General features: G+C 38.4%; 1 protein-coding gene across 2 annotated transcripts in view; it reads right to left on the bottom strand.

The window, feature by feature from the left end:
- ACMSD (aminocarboxymuconate semialdehyde decarboxylase) overlaps positions 1 to 21,083 on the bottom strand; it is an 80,941-nt gene that overhangs the window by 16,477 nt on the left and 43,381 nt on the right. For both annotated transcript variants that reach the window (XM_007532692.3, XM_060178028.1), the window contains 3 exons: positions 19,552 to 19,645; positions 17,298 to 17,393; positions 12,291 to 12,463 (listed from right to left, as the gene is read on the bottom strand). In XM_007532692.3, coding sequence (XP_007532754.1) covers positions 12,291 to 12,463; positions 17,298 to 17,393; positions 19,552 to 19,645 — 363 coding nt within the window. The remainder of the gene's footprint in view (positions 1 to 12,290; positions 12,464 to 17,297; positions 17,394 to 19,551; positions 19,646 to 21,083) is intronic.

Below are 21,083 nucleotides of genomic sequence, written 5' to 3'. Positions count from 1 at the left end.
GCTGTGTCCCAAATATTTTGATAGCTTGTGTCTTCATTTTCATTGAACTCTCGAAACATTTTGATTTCTTCCTTGATTTCCTCTTTGACCCAGAAGTTGTTAAGAAGTGTACTGTTGAGCTTCCACATTTTGGCACTGTTACTAATCTTTTGTTGATTGTTAAGTGTTAGTTTAATTCCACTGTGGTCTGAGAAGATGCTTGGGATGATTTCAGTGCTCTTGAATAGGCTGATGCTGTCTTTGTGGCCTAACATATGGTCTATCCTTGAGAATGATCCATGTGGATTTGAGTAAAATGTGTATTCCAGTTTCTTGGGATGAATGACTCTGAAAATGTCCAATAGTTCTAGTTTATCTATCTCTTCATTTAGCTCCCTTATGTCTTTACTGATTTTCTTCCTGGATGATCTGTCAAGTTGAGAGAGTGGGGTGTTGAAGTCCCCTACTATGATTGTGTTACTGTTAATATATTGCTGTAGCTCCTTCCGTAGAAGTTTGATGTATTTAGATGGTTTCTCATTGGGTGCATAGATATTAATAATTGTTAAATCCTCTTGATTGACTGAGCCTCTGAGCATTAAGTAGTGTCCATTCCTATCTTTTTTAATCTTATCTATTTTAAAGTCTATCATGTCAGATATGAGAATAGCTGTTCCTGCCCTTTTTTGTGGGCCATTGGCTTGAATGATAGTTTTCCATCCTTTCACTTTAAGTCTGTGTTTGTCTTGTTGTGTTAGGTGAGTTTCCTGTAGACAACATATTGTTGGGTTGTGTTTTCTGATCCATCTTCCTACTCTGTGTCTTTTAATAGGTGAATTCAGGCCATTCACATTTATTGATATCAAAGATTGAAGATATTTTAACGCCATTCTTGTAGAGTTTTAGAGTGTTTTGATATATGTTCTATTTGTGGTGGTCTGGTTGTTTATAGGAAACCTTTCAGAACTTCTTTCAAGGCAGGTTTGGTGATGGTTGCTTCCTTCAACTGTTGCTTGTCTGAGAAGGTTTTGATGCTTCCATCTAGTCTGAATGACAATCTAGCAGGATATAGTATTCTTGGCTGAAAGCCTTTCTCATTGAGCACTCGATAGATATCTTGCCATTCTCTTCTGGCCTGTAGTGTTTGTATAGAGAAGTCTGCTGCTAATCTATGGGTTTTCCTTTGTAGGTGACTCTTTGTTTTTCTCTTGCAGCCTTGAGGATCCTTTCTTTATCCTTATTCCTTTCCATTCTAAGTATGACATGTCTTGGTGTCTTTAGGTCTGGGTTAATTCTGTTTGGGACCCTCTGGGCTTCTTGAATCTTTATGTCTTTGGTGTTGTCTAGACTAGAGAAATTTTCAGCTATTATGGCCTGGAGAACGGTTTCTTCCTCCCCTTCTCTTTCTTCCTCTGGTAAGCCAATAATGCGTATATTGTTTCTTTTGAAGTCATCCCATAGGACTCTGTTGTTGTTTTCAGGATCTCTTAATCTCTTTTTGAGATCTCTTACTTCTTTTTTAGTTGTCTCTAATTCATCCTCATTCTTGCTAATTCTGTCTTCAGCCTCATTGATTCTATTCTCTCTGCCCTCTACTGCTTTCTGGAGTTCATCTATTTTGTTGCCCTGCTCTGATACTGTTTTAGTTTGTTCAGCTAGTTGCCTTCTTAGCTCAGCAATTTCAGCTTTCAGCTCTCTAATAACCATGAGATTATTAGAATTTTCTTCCATATTCTCATTTGTTGTTTCTGCAGTTCTGATTACAATTTTTTCAAATTCTTTACTCACTCCTGTTATTATTTCCTTAGCTAATGTTTGGATATTGAACTCGTTGTTTTGTGCTTCGCCCTCTGGAGGACCTTTAGCTGGACTCTTGTTCTGGTTCGAGTCTCCATTATTTTTTCTTGTTGTTTTAACCATTTTATATAAGTTAACAGTTTTTTCAATCCCTGAGTTGGAGTTCAGTGGTGTAAAAGCCTTTTTTTTTTTCCCCCTGTAGGCTATGGTAGCCTGAGGGCTTTTAAACTATCAATAGGCTTCTTGGCTTAATCAATGACTCCTGACCAAGAGATAAAGCAGGGTGTGGCAGAGATAATCCAGTGGTTATGCAAAGAGACTTTCACAGCCCTTCAGCTATGCCACCGAGGTATAGGTCTTCTCCTGAGTTTCCCGGTTAGATCTCTGTGCCCTGGTGTCCCTCCCTGTTGCTGCTCCAGATTCTGAGGGTAGTAGCAATGGAGACTCAGAGTTGTACTTGGTGAGTCTCTGGGGAGTCCTTTCCTCCCTTCAGCTGTCCCCTTGTTGGTGGAGCAGACTGGAGGTGGTGTCTCCACTGACAAACTGTCGAACTGTTAGCAGTCACTTAATCTCTTCTTAGGCCCCTCTCTCCTCTCTGTCACCAGCCACGCGTGTTTGTACTCACGGGTGATTTACTGGGTTTCTGTGGTCATTCTAGTCCTGTCTTGTTTCGGTCCGGGTGGTCTCCTTTGGTATTCCTAGTTGATCCGGGAGAGGAGAGGAGAGGAGAGAAAGCGATCTGCTGCTCGTAGCTCCGCCTCCGGAAGTCCTAGTTTTATATTCTGAAGATTATTACACAACTCAATTAAATAAGCATTAATCTAGATCTACTATTTGTAAAGCCTTGGAGTGTGGGGAGATAGCATAACTGTTATGTAAAAAGACTTTCATGTCTAAGGTTTCAAAGCCCCGGGTTCAGTTCTTCATGCTATCATAAACCAGAGCTGAGTAGTGCTCTGAAAAAAAATGACACGAAGAAGAATATATATGTATATATATAAACTTTGAGGTAGGTGGTATAAATTACTGAATTTTTATAGTCTTTTGGAATACTATTATAGTAATTTCTCACATGAACTCTGCCTGATTATCATCTTCATTATTTAGTAGAATAAACCAGAGCTGAGAGCAATAAGTAATTTGATATTAAGGGTCACTCAATTAATAAGTTGTAGACCCAGGACTTGAACAACTCAACTTTTGAACTCATTACAATTTCTTGAGAAGGTAGTACATTATTGCAGGAAACTTACAGTTGTCAAAAGTGTTTCTACTTCATTAAGGAATGCAGTGCATAGGGAAACACCATTTAATGAGACTATTTGTAGACAGAAGAGTTAAAATAAATTTAAATACTATGGGTTGGAAGATGAGATAATTCATCTTGTAGAGTACACCTTATTATGTCCTTGACTTGAGCCCTGACACGCTATGGGAGCAGTATGGACTTTGCCAGGTGAAGCTCCACAAATGGTGGAGCAGTGTTGTGGTGTTTCTCCTTAATATCTCCTTCTCTTTTGCTCCAGTCTTGAAAAAGAGTGAAGAAAAAAAAGTTGTCCAGAAGCACTGGCACTGTGATATGCAAGGTTCTGGCACTGTAGTAAATCAATAAGCAAACAAACTTAAATACTAACTCTTTAGACACCCCTCCCCCCCCCCAAGTGGTTCTGACTGTCAAAGATGGGAGTGGGAATGAAGAAATTTTGGCCTTTGGACTTGACTGAACTCCAGTTTACTAATAGCCTACAGATCAAATGCCCAGGACAAGGCCACATTTAGGCCTCTTGTAAAATTTGGGGCAAAAATTTCTTCAAATGGCAAAAATTTCTTCAAATGACATGGCTCATTTTAAAACTAAATCTTTTACTGTGAGATAAAATACTTTGCATTTTGCAGAACAGGAATGTCTAGTTCCTCTTTTAAAAATAAAGAATGTGTTCATGCCTGAGGCTCCTAGGTCTCAGGGTCAATTCCCAACACCACGATAAGCCAGAGCTAAGCAGTACTATGGTAATAAATAAAGAAAATTAAGTAAATTAAAGAAAGAGGAAAAAAAACATGCAAACATGTTTTGGTTGAAGTGGCTGAACATCCTACTTGCAAAAAAAGATCTTTTCACTTAAGGAAAAAAAATCAGGATGAAGTTCACATAACATAAAGTTAACCATTTAAAGTGTGAAGTCGGGAGTCGGGCTGTAGCGCAGGGGGTTAAGTGCAGGTGGCGCAAAGCACAAGGACTGGCATAGGATCCCGGTTCGAACCCCGGCTCCCCACCTGCAGGGGAGTCGCTTCACAGACGGTGAAGCAGGTCTGCAGGTGTCTGTCTTTCTCTCCTCCTCTCTGTCTTCCCCTCCTCTCTCCATTTCTCTCTGTCCTATCTAACAACGACAACAACAATAAAACAACAAGGGCAACAAAAGGGAATAAATAAATAAAATAAATATTAAAAAAAAAGTGTGAAGTCTGGTGGCATTCAGTGCATTCCTCATTTGCATAGCCACTACTTCTCTCTAGTTCCAAAATATTTTCATATTCCCAAAAGATACTATACATATTAAGCAGTTACTCCTAATCTTTTCCCTTTGACTCTGGCAACCACTATTCTGCTTTTTGTCTCTATGGACTTAGCTATTTAATTCAGTAATTAAATTGGCTTAATTCACTTATTATAAGTTAAACATTTATATATTTAATCACATATTATGCACCCCCCCCAACAACGCTTCTTCAGATATGGTACTAGAAAGAAACAAAGGTCCCAAATGTGTATGCTGAGTCACCTCCCTGGGCCTACTTAGTAATTTTATAATTCTAAAGCAGCATTTCAAAATGGATTTTAAAATTCTTGCAACTTGATTGATAGTACCACACTCATTAATTATAATTTATTATATTATATATTTATTAAAGTTTAATTTATTAAAGTCTATATACATCTTTCTCAAATTCTTTCACTGAAAAATTAATATGGAACTAGAATTGTTCTATGTACTTACATGACTAACTTATTTAACCTAGTTGACAATCCCAAGAGATAAGTATCAATGTTTTCTGCTTTTCTTTACTTTTTGTTCCTTCCCTCCTTTCCCTTCCCTTCCCTTCCCTTCCCTTCCCTTCCCTTCCCTTCCCTTCCCTCCCCTCCCCTCCCCTCTCCTTCCCTTCTCCTCTCCTTCCCTTCCTTTCCCCCTTTTTCTTTCTTTCTTTAATCCTTTTCTTTTTTCCTCTCCCTCTCCTTATTACTATTACTAATTTATTTTTTACCACAGCAATGCTCAGCTCTGGTTTAATAGTGGTGCTGAGGATTGAACCTCAGACCTCGGTGTTTCAGGCATGAAAGTTTTTTGCATAAGCATTGTGCTATCTTCACAAACCTGCACATTAACTATACCAACTTTATTGGTACAGCAATTGAGGCATAGAGAGATCAAATAATTTAAGATGTATCTCACATAGAGTGAAACATTAAATTAGAAATTTTTAGTTAATTATTGAAGAAGTGCAATATTAAAATAAATCACAGTTTGTTTCAGAAAAATGAAATTTCCATGGCTTTTTTTCCATTTAATCTCCATTCTTATTTCTATTTGTACTTTTAATTGTGTTTTTATTTCCTATCAAATTTTTCAAGCATACAGAAGCAAGTCAACAGATGAACAGACATCACTGAAATGTTCAAACTATAAACAAAAGATCAGCAAAGTAGTGAATTCAACTTGGAATAGAATGCAATGTGTGCAAGTGAGTGACATGTAAATATTCTTGTAGTTCCTCCATTTCTAGAAGAAAATTCTGATGATTCTTGGATGAAAATGAAGAAAAGATATGTAGACACTTGGGGAACAGAAGTTTACTAAGAGAGTTAATTTATTACAATGCTAGTTTACTTTAAAAAACACACACACAAACAATTTTGGGGCTAGGTGGTGGCACACCTGGTTGAGCGCACATGTTAACAATTTGAATGCCTCTACTGGTACATCTAATATGACAAGGCACCAAGTCAAAGATGCACATTTGAATAAAAGTACTGATGAAGTGTAAGGGTGGAAAAATAATATTTGTATGCTATAAAAGTGGTATTTATAAACTATGTATGTGGTTTTAAATATTCTAGTTGACATAACAAATTAGATTTTAGAAACAGAAAGATAATTTTAAGATATATTATGCTACTTTTACACTTAGCCCAAGTCAAAGTATTGAAAAATTCTTTGCTTTTGAAATTCAAACCTATCACCTTTTATTGTTATTATTTATAGTAGCCTGTGATTATCTGTGGCTATGAAAATGGCTTCAAGGAACTTCAGGATGAGCCATAAGGGGATGCAATATAATAGGATAAAATTTTGTTAGAGAAAGAGGAAGGATGGCCTAGGTGGTAGTGCACTTGGTTGAGTACACGTTACAATGCACAAGGACCTGAGTTCAAGCCCCTGGTCCCCATCTGCTGGGGGAAGATTTGAGAGTGGTGAAGCCGTGATGCAGATGTCTTTCTGTCTCCCTCTACCCTCTGAATTTCTGGCTGTCTTTATCCAATAAGTAAATAAAGATTTAAAAAAAAAAGAGAAAGAGGAAAACTCAAATAGGATATTAACTCATAAACTTAATCTAATCTGGATTTCTTTTCTTTTTTAAAAATGTTTTCTTATATTTATTTTCCCTTTTCGGTGCCCTTGTTGTTTTATTGTTGTTGTTATTGATGTCGTCGTTGTTAGATAGGACAGAGAGAAATGGAGAGAGGAGGGGAAGACAGAAAGGGGGAGAGAAAGATAGACACCTGCAGACCTGCTTCACCGCCTGGGAAGCGACTCGCCTGCAGGTGGGGAGCCGGGGCCTTGAACTGGGATCCTTACACCTGTCCTTGTGCTTCGCGCCACATGCTCTTAACCCGCTGCGCTACTGCCTGACTCCCTCTAATCTGGATTTCTACTTGTCCATGGTGACATGAAAAGCTCACCTCAGAATGTATATCAGCGTACTTCTTCCTTTACTGAGAAAGTTTTGCCATTAAATAAAAAAATCAGTTAAACAATGTGCTTGATAACTTCATTTACATTCTAATTCAGGTTTCTTCTCATCACAGATTAATAACTTTTTGTCTATTGATATTGGTTTGAGAATCACAATTTGAAACCATACTACAAAAATAGTAAAGAGAATTTGAAGATCATTTATTTATTTGAGAGAGGGAGAAAGGCAGAGAGAGAGAGAGGTAGAGAGAGAGAGAGGGAGATGAGAGCATTACTCTGCTGTGCCATATGCAATAGCAGAGATTGAACTTGTGCCCTCAGGTTTCTAAGTCCTGTACTCAACCGCTGAGTTATTTTTCTAACTGGAAAAGAAATTTAATTAATTAGTTAATTAATTAATCTATTTATTTTTATTGCCACCAGGGTTATTTCTATGGCTTGGTGCTTCCTTCCTGAGCATCAAACATAATGAGAAGAAAGGATAATTACCCAACTCTTGTACCAAGACAGCAACTTGAAGAAAATCCTAAATTCAACATTAAAGTATATTTCTTTAAAAAAAGACCCCAAAGTTATGAACCAAAGCATGTTCACTGACATGAGAAGTTAACTGGAAGAAAATCTGAACAAAGTCAGAGGAAGTAAGTCATAACAGAAAACAGAACTAAAAAATAGTATTTATGCTTAAAAAAAAAGTAGCTCAATAGGATAATAAAAAAAAAAAGTGGAAGAGAGTACTAGAAAAGAGAAAGAAACCAAAAGTTTAGTTGGTGAGCTGGATGACAGGTGATAGGGTAGAGGAATCAATCAAAATAAAATCAGGAAAAATAAGAACAAACTACAATAAGTCAGGGCAACCTACAAGAGTTATGTTACCATAACTCAATACCAAAAGAAACAACAGTTGCATCATCCAGCCTTTCTGCCTAATGCATCAGCAGGTCTGTTGTTAGGCACTAAGCCTGTCCTCATGCTCTTATCTGGGCAGGCTCTTTAATTTGGCTGTCATGCTAGAAATTTTCATACCCATTTTTTTTTTTGGGGGGGGATTGTCTTTGAAAATAATTTGCAAGTGTGACTATAAGTAGGATGAGGAATCAATATTTTAAAGAGAATTCTAAATTATTAATATTCACTGCTTACATGTCCTGGATTCATCATCCTTTAAGGTCATATGAAATGTGGTTACATTTGCTTTTGATGTTCATGCTACAGTGACTTGAGTCTTCAGAGCTTGAGTGTAAGGTCTCAGGATCACTAACTGCAAAGTAACTAGGTTTTTCTGGGGGTTGTTAAAAGGAGTATACTCATCAACTGGTCTGTACCCTGTTTACCACAGGCATTTGCTGTGTTTTTCTTTTGCTCTTCCATCCTGGCCAGTAATTATTGTCCAGGGTACTATTTGAAGATTGTTGCCAGTATCCCTCACTCCTGATGGTATCTCTCTGAAAATAGTGTTGTATTTGATAAGAGAATTTTCCTCAATTTTTCTACTTCCAAGAATACCAAAGGGTTCTACACTTACTGCAAAGTAACAAGGACAGTCCTTTTCCTGATTCTATGCTACTTTCCCACTTCCCCTGCTCCAGTTCTTAAGGTCCAAACTTCAAGTTCTCTTCCAAATTGTCTCTGATTTCATATGCAAATATCTTCCAGTCACAATGAACCAATAAGCGACAGTCAATCAACTACTTAGCAACCATTGTGACCAGAACAATCACAAAGTCTTGAAGGTTCAGAAACATAGCTCAACCACAAATTTATTTCCAACCCAGAATGTTTACATTTATTTTCTAGTAAGTTCCTCAAGACAGAGAAATAGCTTCAAAGTGAGACAAAATTTTGTTCTGGAGATGGACCACTACTTTCAATTTTCAAAAATGATAGACCTCTTATTCTGATAAACTAGATTTTAAATGCCTTAGAGTCTACTCTCAACCCACGTGTCAATACTGTACTGAAAAAATTTAAATATGTCCACATTCTTTTAGAAATATCTCCCCAGTGTTTTCCTTGGGGTAGTTTGGAAAGTTTCTATAAATATCTTTAATTACACAAAATAGAAATAGTAAATGTTTTACTTTTCATGAATTTAGACTATCTTATGCCCTCAAAATAGTCTCGACCTGATGAAATAATATTGCCAAAGAATACTTTCATGTGGAGATGATAGGGAGATGTGTTGACACACTACAACAGAACAAAGTAAGTTTTTCTGTGGGATTTAAAGTACAAATGTTTCAATATTTTTTGATCAAATGAGAAAATTGTTTTCAGAACTGACCATATTTTTCTTTTAAAAATATTTTATTTTATTAATGAGAAAGACAGGAAGAGAACGAAAGAACCAGACATCACCCTGGTACATAGGCTGCCGGGAACTGAACTTGGGACTTCATGCTTGAGAATCCAGTGCTTTATCCACTGCACCATCTCCCTGACAACATACCATATTTTTCCAGGAAGAAATTTCAGGTGATACATAAAACTCTTCATTTTCTTCCCCTGCCTTCCTGTCCATTTTACCTTATTTAATGTTCCAGTTTTCTTTCTTTAGTGGATGAAGATATATGGGTTCACAGTTTACATAATTAGAAGTAGAGCTATTTGTTTTTATTTACGGACTTAGGGTCACAAACATGTGTGAACTCACTGTTACTGTATCATTCAGATAAAGAGACAGGTGATGACAGACAGGCAGAGAGGGAGAGAGAGAGAGAGAGAAAGAGACCAAGACCATAGCACTGGAGCTTCCCCTGGTTCTGTTGACCTCCCATGTACTAGCAGGGTTGTATGAGCTTTTCATAGGGTCCATCCCTATCTTTTTAAATTTTATTGATTTTAAAGTCTATTGTATCAGGTATGAGAATAGCTGTTCCTGCCCTTTTTTGTGGGCCATTGGCTTGTATGATAGTTTTCCATCCTTTCACTTTGAGTCTGTGTTTGTCTTGTTGAGTTAGGTGGGTTTCCTGTAGACAGCATATTGTTGGGTTGTGTTTTCTGATGCATCTTCCTACTTTGTGCCTTTTAGTAGGTGAATTCAGGCCATTGAAATTTATTGATATCAAAGATTGAAGATATTTTAATGCCATTCTTGTAGATTTTTAGAGTGTTCTGATATACGGCATATTTATGGTGGTCTGACTATTTATAGGAGACCTTTCAGAACTTCTTTCAGGGCAGGCTTGGTGATAGTTGATATTTCAACTGTTGCTTGTCTGAGAAGGTTTTTATGCCTCCATCTAGTCTGAATGACAGTCTAGCAGGATATAGTAGTCTTGGTTGAAAGCCTGTCTCACTGAGCACTCGATAGATATCTTGCCATTCTCTTCTGGCCTGCAGTGTTTGTATGGAGAAGTCTGCTGCTAATCTTATGGGTTTTCCTCTGTAGATGACTCTTTGTTTTTCTCTTGCAGCCTTCAGGATCCTTTCTTTTTTTTTTTTCAGCTTAATAAAGGATCCTTTTCCATTAGCTTTTATTAATAAAAGAATCACAATTAGGTCATAAATAAACAGGCAAATTATTAATTACATGATTTGAGGTTTAGGATGAATATTTGCAAAAATTAGTTTGATGGGATCCTTTCTTTATCCTTATTCCTTTCCATTCTGTTTGGGACCCTCTGGGCTTCTTGAACCTTTATGTCTTTGATGTTGTCTATACTAGAAAAGTTCTCAGCTATTATGTGCTGAAGAATGCTTTCTTCCCCTCCCTCTCTTTCTTCCTCTGGTAAGCCAATAATGTGTATATTATTTATTTTGAAGTCATCCCATAGGTCTCTTTTGTTGTTTTCAGTATCTCTTAATCTCTTTTTGAGATCTCTTACTTCTTTTTTAGTTGTCTCTAATTCATCCTCAATCTTGCTAATTCTGCCTTCAGCCTCATTGATTCTATTCTCTCTCCCCTGTACTGTTTTCTGGAGTTCATCTATTTTGTTACCCTGTTCTGATACTGTTTTAGCTTGTGGAGCTAGTTGTGTTCTTAGATATTTCAGCTTTCAGCTCTCTAATAACCTTGAGATAATTAGTGTTTTCTTCCAGAGTCTCATTTATTGTTTCTGCATTTCTGATGACAATTCTTTAAACTCTTTACTCACTCCTGTGACTGTTTCCTTAACAAACGTTTGGATGTTGCCCTCACTGTTTTGTGGTTCAACCTTTGAGGGGCTTTTAGCTGGACTCTTGTTCTGGTTAGTTTCTCCAATATTTCTTCTTGTTGGTTTACCCATTCTATATAGTATGTTATGAGGTCCCTCTCTCAGTACTTTTCTAATTACTGATCCTCTTGCCTGGATTGACTTGTGTCTAACTAAGGTACTTAAAGAGTTCACAGTTGTGGAAATTAACAGTTGTTTCAATATTATTTCAATCCCTGAGTTGGAGCACAGAGGCTATTAAAAACCTCTTTTGTTCTTTTCCTTCCCTGTAGGCTATGGGAGACTGAGGGCTTTTAAACTATAAGTAGGTTTCTTAGCTTAATCCCTCCCTCCTGACCAAGAGATAAAGCAGGGTGGGGGAGAGATAGCACAGTGGTTATGCGAAGAGACTCTCACCCCCCAAGGATCCAAAGCTCCAGGCTCAATTCAGCTTTTCTGCCAAGCCGGGCATCACTGCTGGGCCCTGTGAGTTTCTAAACAAGTCCCGTTTATAGTCTATATAGGCTCTGAGGCAATTATTCTCCATGTTCTCATCAGGAGAACAATGTGGAAAGGCTCCCACTATACAGCCCCACTGCTAGGCCACTGAGGTGTAGCTCTTCTCCTGAGTTTCCTGGTCAGTTTTCTGTTCCCAGATGTCAGCACAGGGCCTCCCCCCTGCTGCTCCAACCTCTGAGGGCAGTAGTAATGGAGACTCACAGTTGCATTTGGTGAGTCTTAGGGGAGTCCTCTCCTCCCTTCAGCAGTCTTTTTGTTGGTAAAGCAGACTGGAGGTGGTGTTTCAACTGGTAAATTGCCAGACTATTACCAGCCGCTCATTCTCTCTTTAGGCTCCTCTCTGTCCATGAGCCACATATGTTTGCACTCACTGGTGGTTTGGTGGATTCCTGAAGTTGTTCTAGTCCTGCCTTGTTGCGGTCCCTGGTGTTCTCCTTTGGTATTTCTAGTTCACTCGAGAGAGGAGAGGAGAGGAGAGAAACACAGCTGTTGCTACTCTGTAGGCCCGCCTCTGGAAGTCTCCAAGCTTTTTATAGGGTAAGGCATGTACTCCGCCTGGTGAACTGTCTCGCCAACACTAAAGTCACAATTTTAATTGGCATCAAAACTGTTTCTTCAATGTGTCATTTTGGATGAGTACTGAAATGACCGTAAAAAAGAGGAAATGATCTAGAGAAACTATCCAGCCATGTTGATTATCAAGAATATTGATGGCAAATAGAATAGTTTCCTGAAGAGCTTCTAGAAAGGATACCCTATCCAGCATACCTAATACCAACCACCCTGTTCTTTCATTAAATGCTTTTTTCAATCCCTGTTTTGGAGAAACTACTTGATGAGCTTTCACTCTACACCCCCAGAAGTGATCCAAATGGCAGACCCAGCTTACCTTTCCTATGACATCTGTTAACAGTTTGAGGGCCAGGGGATCATGAACCAAGGAGTCAGTGTAAAAAGAACCAAGGTATTTCTTTGGGTTTGTGGGATTGTCCTGGGCACAGAGGTCGGGACGCATGCTGAATCCATGTGAGATTCTTCCCACTGTGAAGGGGAAGGCACCACCTGCAAGTAAAACCATCACTTAGTGACTAATTCAAAAGGATTAAGCTACAAGAGGTCTAGCCCCATCATGTCTGTGGGAATCCCAGGATTCCCTGACTAGGGCACTGGGAGATTAAGGCTCTCGTGTTATAAACAGTGAGAAGTTTATAACCTAGCTGGTTAACAGTATTTACAAAGAAACTAATGGACTCCCAATGCTGCAAGAGAACCCAGAAGACATGAATTCATCTATAAGCTCAAACCTCAGTGATTTTTTTTTCAAAGCTGAGGAATTTCTCATAAAGACAGAAGACAACTGTGTAAATATATGTGGTAAAAATGTTCAAATGTAGCATGGATATAATGGCGAAAATACAGAAACCACCAATAAATTGAGGAATATTAAATGATTATGACATATCTGTAAAATGTGATGTCATGGGTTCAGCCACCAAAATTGATGGCCTACTATATTGATTGACATGGAGAGTTGTTTCAGTATGCTATTGAGAAGGAAAAGCACATTAGAGAATACCATGCATAATTTGATGTTGTGTGTGTCTGTGTGTATCCAAGAGTCACAAAGCCTATTCCCTTTAGGAACCAAGCAGGAAATGTAGATAAATGAAACAGGTCTATTTGTAAATAATAGTGAATGGTTGAGACTACTGCATATCATATGATCCTTTTTTTTTGGCATTTGGGAAAAAATGGCTGACCCCATGTGGCAGCCCATTTTTATTCATTTCTTTTAAAAAAATTTTTATTTATAAAAAAAGAAACACTAGGGGACAGGGCGGTAGTGCAGCTGGTTAAGCACACATGGCACAAAGCTGGTAAGGAACCCAGTTGGAGCCCCAGCTCCCCACCTGCAGGGAGGTCGCTTCACAGGCAGTGAAGCAGGTCTGCAAGTGTGTATCTTTCTCTCCCCCTCTCTGTCTTCCCCTCCTCTCTCCATTTCTCTTTGTCCTATCCACCAACAAGAACAGCAATAACAATCACAACAACGACTATGAACAACAAGAGCAACAAAAGGGAATAAATAGCCTCCAGGAGCAGTGGATTCGTAGTGCAGGCACCGAGCCCCAGCAATAACCCTGAAGACAAAAAAAAGGAAACACTGATAAAAAGCATAGGATAAGAAGGGAGGGGTACAGTTCCACACAATTCCCATCACCAGAACTCTATATAATACTTTTAAGGCGTTAATTAATGTGGGATAGGACTGGGGTCCTTGAATAAGAGACATGAAACAATTATTTATCTGCTCTCTCTACCCCCCTTTCTTTCTCTATACATGCACAGAGGACAGGTCATATGCAGACAAAATAAGAAAGTGGCCTTCTACATCCTGAAAGAAAGTTTTTACAGAAACTAGCCCTGCCAACACTTTACTCTTGGACTTTAAAAATTATATATTTTATTTGTTTTTCAGATAACCTTGGTTTACAAGACTATATGTTTTAGAAGTACAATTGTCTGTTTCATGAAAACAAAGGACTCTGCAAAAGGATGGCGTGGGGGTGGAAGGGGCGTTGGGATCTTGGTGCATAATGATGGGAAAGGATCTAAGTTGAGGAATGAGAATGTTTTGTAGATACTTATCATGGGACAATGAGAAATTGCACATGTGTCAACAACTATACTGTAAGCCATTACTCCTCAATAAAATGATAAAAAAAAACCCAAATGAGTTGAGTGTCACACCTCTTCAAAATATGTCACCACACCACTCCCATCACAGAAGTATCAATATCACTTCCCCAGAGTTCAGTCCTTACAGCATCTCTATCCATTTTGCTAATCTAAATTCTGAAAGCTGAGTCCAAAGACTTGCCTTCATTTGACTTTACTTGTTCCCTTGCTTTGTTTTCATTTATATACTCCATACAAGTGAGATCACTCAATATTTTCTTTTTATAGAAGTCTCTTTGGTGTTTCTTGTAGGACTGGTTTACTGGTAATGGATTCCTTTAACTGTGACTTGTTTGAAAGTTCTTCATTGTGTCTTCAAATCTGAATGATAAACTAACCTGACAGATTATTCTTGGGTATAGGTCTTTTCCATCCAAAACTTTGAATGCATCCTGCTATTCCTTTCTGGTTTTTAGAATCTCTATTGTCAAATTGGCACATAACCTTATGGAGTCTCCTTTGTAGGTGCTTTTCTCATGTTTTAAAATCTTTTCATTTTTTATTATATTTTCATTATCCTTAATTTGCTTTAGTTTGAGTTTGTTTGAAGTTCTTAGAATGCACTGGATCTGTCTGTGTCCGTCAGTTTGGGGAAATATGTTATTTTTAAGGACTTGTTTATTTATTATGGGAGAGGTGGGTAAGGAGTGGGAACTGAAGTACTACTCAGCTTTGGCATAAGGTGGTGCTGGGATTGAATTTGGTAACTCAGGTGTGCAAGTTGGTGTTCTAACAAGTTGAGGCTAGAGACTTGAGGTTCAGGCAAGCAAGCTGGTACTACCAGTCTTTGGGATATTGTTTATTCTAGTAAGAATTCTGTCCCTAGTTCTCCTCTCTTCTCCTGGCACCCCTGTGCTGCAAATGTCATCCTTGACCATAATGTTAACTCTCTTTAGTTATCTTTATTAGCTTTTCTTCTTTTTTCTTTTTTATATTTTCTGCATTATCATTTAGTTCACCAATCCAACCAGTAGCTTCTATCTTTCTGTTGATGCTCCTCTCTACAGTATTTTGTAGCTCTGCTACCACATGCTTTCTCTCTCTCCCTCTCTTCCTCTCTCCCACTCTCTCTTTTCTTTTCTTTTTCTTCTTCTTTTCTTTTCTTTTTTTTTTTTTAACCAGAGCATTGCTCAGCTGTGGCTGATGGTGATGCAGGGGACTGAACTTGGAACTTTGGAGCCTCAACCCTCTTTCTTTTCTTTCTCTTTCTTTCTTTCTTTCTTTCTTTCTTTCTTTCTTTCTTTCTTTCACCTTCCCTTCTTCCTTTCTCTATTTTTTTTTAATTGCCACCAGGGTTATCTCTGGGGCTTGGTGCCTGCGCTATGAATCCATTGTTCCCTGTGGTTTTTCTTTCCTTTCCTTTCCTTTCCTTTCCTTTCCTTTCCTTTCCTTTCCTTTCCTTTTCTTTTCTTTTCTCTTCTCTTATTTTCTCTTCTCTTCTTTTTCCTTCTATTTTATTAAATAGAACAGAGAGAAATTGAGAAGGGAAGATAGGGAGAGAAAGACACTTGTAGATGTGCTTCCCTGCTAATGAAGTGCCCCACCCCCTGCAGGTGGGGAGCAGGTGCTCCAACCTAGGTCCTCGCACATGACAATATGTGCATTTAACTGGGCACACCACCACCTAGCATCCAAACATATTCTCTAGTTCTCCGACTTCTATTATAACTTATTTTCTACTTTCTCTTACGTTATTGAAGCTTTTGTGTTTCTCCATTAAAAATCTCACTTCAGGGAGTTGGGCAGTAGCACAGTGGGTTAAGCGTAGGTGGCTCAAAGCACAAGGACTGGTGTAAGGATCCCAGTTCGAGCCCCTGGCTCCCCACCTGCAGGGGAGTCGCTTCACAAGTGGTGAAGCAGGTCTGCAGGTGTCTTTCTCTCTTCCTCTCTGTGTTCCCCTTCTCTCTCTATTTCTGTCTGTCCTATCCAAACAATAATGACATCAATAACAAAAACAGTAATAACTACAACAATAAAACAAGGGCAACAAAAGGGAATAGGTAAATAATTATTTTAAAAAATCTTATTTCAGTTAGTGGCCTTAGGACTAAGACTTTGAAGTCTTCCTTAGGATGTCTATATAATCTCTGTTGTGGTTTTCTCCTGATTACTGTATTGATTTGTCAGCATAATTTCCTCTCTTCTCATTATGTTTGATGCTCCATGAGGGCCTAGATCAAGGGTTTGTGCTTGAATAGGTCTCAGCAGTGACAACAGGCTTGTATTAAAGTTGAGCCAGCCTGAGTAGACCAGAAGTTCAATTTATAGGTGCTTAGCTCCTACTAGGTGTCTGTGGGATGGAATTCAGGTCTGAAACAAGACTAGAGTCTCAGTCCTAGGTATTGATAGCACAACATGGAGTTGCCAGGGAACATCTGGCAGCCTGTGGGCCTGCAATGGGACAAAGTAGCCCACTCTCTCTGTTTATTCATCGAGAAGTCTACAAAATAGTTGATGTCAGTAAGGGTGTGAATTGTTTGATAGCTATTATGAGCTGGGGAGGGCTGGGTCTATTTGTCTTCCAGGAGTTATCAGTGTTGTTAAATGCCTCTAAGACCCTATATAAATGTGTTGCTAGCTTGAGTTGAAACTCTTCACATGTAATCTTTCTCCAGGGTCTATTAATATAGTGGTTAAATTCCAATATGGTATCTACCAACCCTGCTGTTAGCAAGGTTGCAGTGTCTATTAGGAAGGTTTCTGTTATGACTCCCACCCATGTAGTTTATAGCATGTCATTTCTTGCCTCCAGTAGCAATATTGTAAACTTAAGACTCTAAGGGGGTTGAGGTACTTATAGTTTAGTGTAACTCAATTTCAAGATTAATTTCCACATGTTAGAGATCCCCATTCCTGATTACAGCTTGTTATACAGATAGAGTTTTTGTTTCTTACCACCTGGATGCTGACCTTTTCCCTCTTGCTATGGAAATTCATGTGATGGGCTCCAGATTCACTTTATGGTGATTGTTCTAGGTATTGGTGTGCCTTTGCTGTTACTGGAGGAGGTAAGTACAGATTCTCCCTGTTTGTCCACCTTGGCCCTACCTTACCCCCCAATCTTGAACTTCTAGAATTATGAAAAAAAATTAATTTCTGTTATAATAAACCACCAAGTCTGTGGTATTTTGTTATGGCTGCAATACAGTTATTATCTTACCTCCATGTGCAAAGCATACTTTCAATTTAGGAAACTTCTCAAACACTCCACCCATGATCATGGAGCAGATGGCTATGGTGGTCTCTGTTGGCATCCCTGAACAAAGAAGAAACAGTCACAAGGTGCAGAGATTGTCACCTCAAGCAAGAAGTTCAGTGATACTGTTAATTGGGAGATGACAGTTTGATGTAATTATCAATGCTGATAAATGCAGGGTAACTCTGCCCCAGCTTTGACAATTAGAACTGTCTGAAGATTTCTTTTTGCCACTTCCAGGTAGAATTATCAAATAGCAAGGATGGGCCATAAGATCCAGAGAAGCTAGCATTTAGCTTGATTCCCCCTAGCTACAGTTTTGAATATGACAGGACAAGTAAAATACATTGAAACTGAAATGAATCCACACTGCTCCAGTTTTTTTACTTCCTGGTCTTGGATAACTTGTTCACTGCCCCTAAGTCTGTGCTGCTTCTCCTGTAAAACCAAGGCAGTGTTGCCTACCTTGCAGAGCTGTTATGTCATTTGAGACCTTTCAAATGATAATGTGAGCAAACTTCCTGGCCAGAACTTCATATTGTAGGTGCTAGGCAAACATTATTTGCTTCTGCATGCCTCAATGCACTTCATCTGTAATAATTCTTGCTAGTTAGTGTTTGGTAATATTAACCAACATTATCTTTGTCAATTTTTATGTTTCTTAGACTTAATAGTGGAAATTACTGGATTAATATGGATTATCTTGAACATTTTAGGTTCTTAGAAGAAGAAGTTAGGTCATATCTAAAGCATCCATTTATGAAGCCAGTCTAGACAACTTTCCTATTTCATTGCTTTTCCTATTTGATTGCTTTTGATTGCTTTTGATTGCTTTTCTGACATCTATAATTACTCTAGAGCTAAGCCCTGAATCTTCTGGGGGGCTGGCAGAGTATAGCAGAAGATTCTGAAAGCATTGTGGATTCATATACATCAAAGAGTGGTTTGTGAGCAGAGCTTCCTGAAAACAAGATGATGAATAGAACTACTTCCTTTTGATTCTGGGATTCTGCTTTCCATCAATTACATAAGCTATAACTCCACATACAAGTGAATGTAAATTGGGTCATCACTCTCCCTCTCCTGGCTCTCTAATTGCTAATGACTATGTTTGCATCCAGAATAGAATTCTGAAATAAGCCTTTCTGATTGTGATCTATTTGTCATCTACTAAAAACATAAACTTTAGGAGGGCAAAGTTTTTGTTCATGTTTATATTTTTAGTGACTAGTATAAAGCTTGATGTGCTGGAAGGGATCAACGTGTGTATGTGTGTTGGGCCAGGTGGTGGCACACCCAATTGAGCACACACTTCACTATGTACAAGGACCTGAGTTCAAACTCCCAGTCTCTACCTGAAGGGGAAAATTCACAAGCAGTGAAATAGTGCTGCAGGTGTCTCTCTTTCTCCCTCTTTCTCTCCCTTCCTCTGGATTTCTCTCTGTTTTTATCAAAACAAACAAACAAAAAAACCCAGAAATCAATATATATGTGCTATCTAAATGATAAATAACCCCGTTATGCATATATATATATATATATATATATATATATATATATATATATATGTTGTTTGTTTTGTTAGCAGGGTTAACACTGGGATTCAATGAGTGCTTGCACAATGAATCCACCACTCCTGGTGACCACTTATTCCTTTACATTTAATAGAACAGAGAGAAATTGAGAGGGGCAGGGAGATAGAGAAGAAAAGAGAAAGAGACAGTTGTAGCACTGCTTTAGCTATACTGAAGCGTCCCCTCTGCAGGTGGGGACAGGGGCCTTAAACTTGAATCCTTATGCATGGTAATGTGTGCACTCAACCAGGTGCACCATCACCTGGTCCCCTCTATTTTCACTTAAATGTGTGAGTTGCATAACTTATCTAACCATGCTTAAACTCAGTTTTGCTATCTATAAAGGTGATATTTTAATGCCACCTTCATGGAGTTTTGTGTGGACCTGATTATAAGCAAATGAAACAATACATACAACATTTATCTGAGTACGAACTCAAAACTAAAATTTCTGCTAATTATACTATCTCTCTTTGACATAGTAGGATTCCATAAATAACTGGGGGAAACCTAAAAAAAAAATCACCAAATCCTGTTTGGAATCAGGCTGTAGAGACAAAAACAAAAATCTTCCAAAATTAACAGATGAATCTTGTTTTTTTTTTTTTTTTTTTTTTTTTTTTATGTCCCAACTTGATACAAACCTACTAGCCAAGGAAGCCAGTATTTGGCCATCCGTCCATCCGTTTTCATGTCCCAGGGATGTACAAATAGGGAACAGTTCAGTTTTTCTGCTGCCTTCAAAGAAGTAATGAGAGAGGATTATTTATATGAGTTAGCAAATATCAGGGAATTTCCTTTTTAGGGAATATTTTAGAGAAGTTGCTTTTTAATTTTTATTTGTTTAAGGACTCTCCATACTATAGCAGTTTGGGGAAAATACTTTTTTTTATTGGGGAATTAATGTTTTACATTCAACAGTAAGTACAATAGTTTTTACATGCATAACATTCCCCAGATTCCCATATAACAATACAACCCCCACTAGGTCCTCTGAATCCTTCTTGGAGAATACTTTTGTTTTTAAAAAAATTTTTATTAGTGATTTAATGATGATTGACAAGATTGTGGGATAAGAGGGGTATAATTTCATACAATTTGTACCACCCCTCCATTGGAAGTTTCCCTATTTTTATCCCTCTGGGAATATGGACAAAAGATATTTATGGGGTGCAGAAGGTGGAAGGCCTGGCTTCTGGAGTTGCTTCTTTGTTGGGCATGGATAGGTAGACCCATACCCCCAGCCTGTTCCTGTCTTTCCCTAGTGGGGTAGGGCTGTGGGGAGGTGGGGTGCCAGGATATACTGGTGAGGCCATCTATCCAAGGAAGTTAGGTTAGTGTCATGGTAGCATCTGCAACTGAAAAGTATTAAGATATAAAGCAGAACAAATTGTTTAATAATAATAATCAGGAACCTAAAGATAAGAATATAGCAGATGAGATTTGTGGTCTTCATGTTGGAAGAAGTTAGGAAGTCTATTTTAGGTATGTTCCAAGGAACTCATGGCTTTATTAATTTTTGCCTGAGCTTGATAACTAACATGCAGCTGGGCTAAGAGTATTGTCTGGGAAGCTGGTGCCAGAGTTTCCTCTTAATAGATAAAAAAAAAAGAAAAGAAAATGAAAGCAACACTTAGAATTGACGTGGGGGCTGGTGAATTTACTACTGAGTTTAATGAATTTAATTTTGTTTGGCAAAACAAGTCACAAGAAACAATTTGGCTGAAAACAAAATATTCAAGGATTGATATTGTACCTCCAAAGCAGAGGAAATTTCCTCTGCTGGTCCCTACTTGGTCCAGTATTTTAGAAGGACTGTTGGCAGGTTGTATCTTTATAGTAAGGGTGAGCATGTCTTATCTTGCTCCACACTAGAAAACTAATGGTTGTGGGAAATGGGGGCTCAGGGCTGGGATGGAGCAGGATGTCCTGAACCCCATCACCTGGATACTTAAAGCCTGACACTGTTTAGGAATTTCTGAATCTAAAGGTACTACAAAACCTCAGGAGGCCATCTGAGTCCCTGAACAGCCTGATGTGAATGAGATATCTTTAGAAAGGAAAATGGTTTCACCACCTCAGCCTGAGAGGTACTGACCCTGTTCCAGGGTCTTCAGGGAAATGGAAATATCTGGATGGACTGACCTTTGTTCAGTGAAACATTTAATTTAAAAAG

Source organism: Erinaceus europaeus, chromosome 18 (assembly GCF_950295315.1).
Source record: "Erinaceus europaeus chromosome 18, mEriEur2.1, whole genome shotgun sequence".
Taxonomy (NCBI): Eukaryota; Metazoa; Chordata; class Mammalia; order Eulipotyphla; family Erinaceidae; genus Erinaceus; species Erinaceus europaeus.
This window is presented reverse-complemented; position numbering and strand designations above follow the sequence as displayed.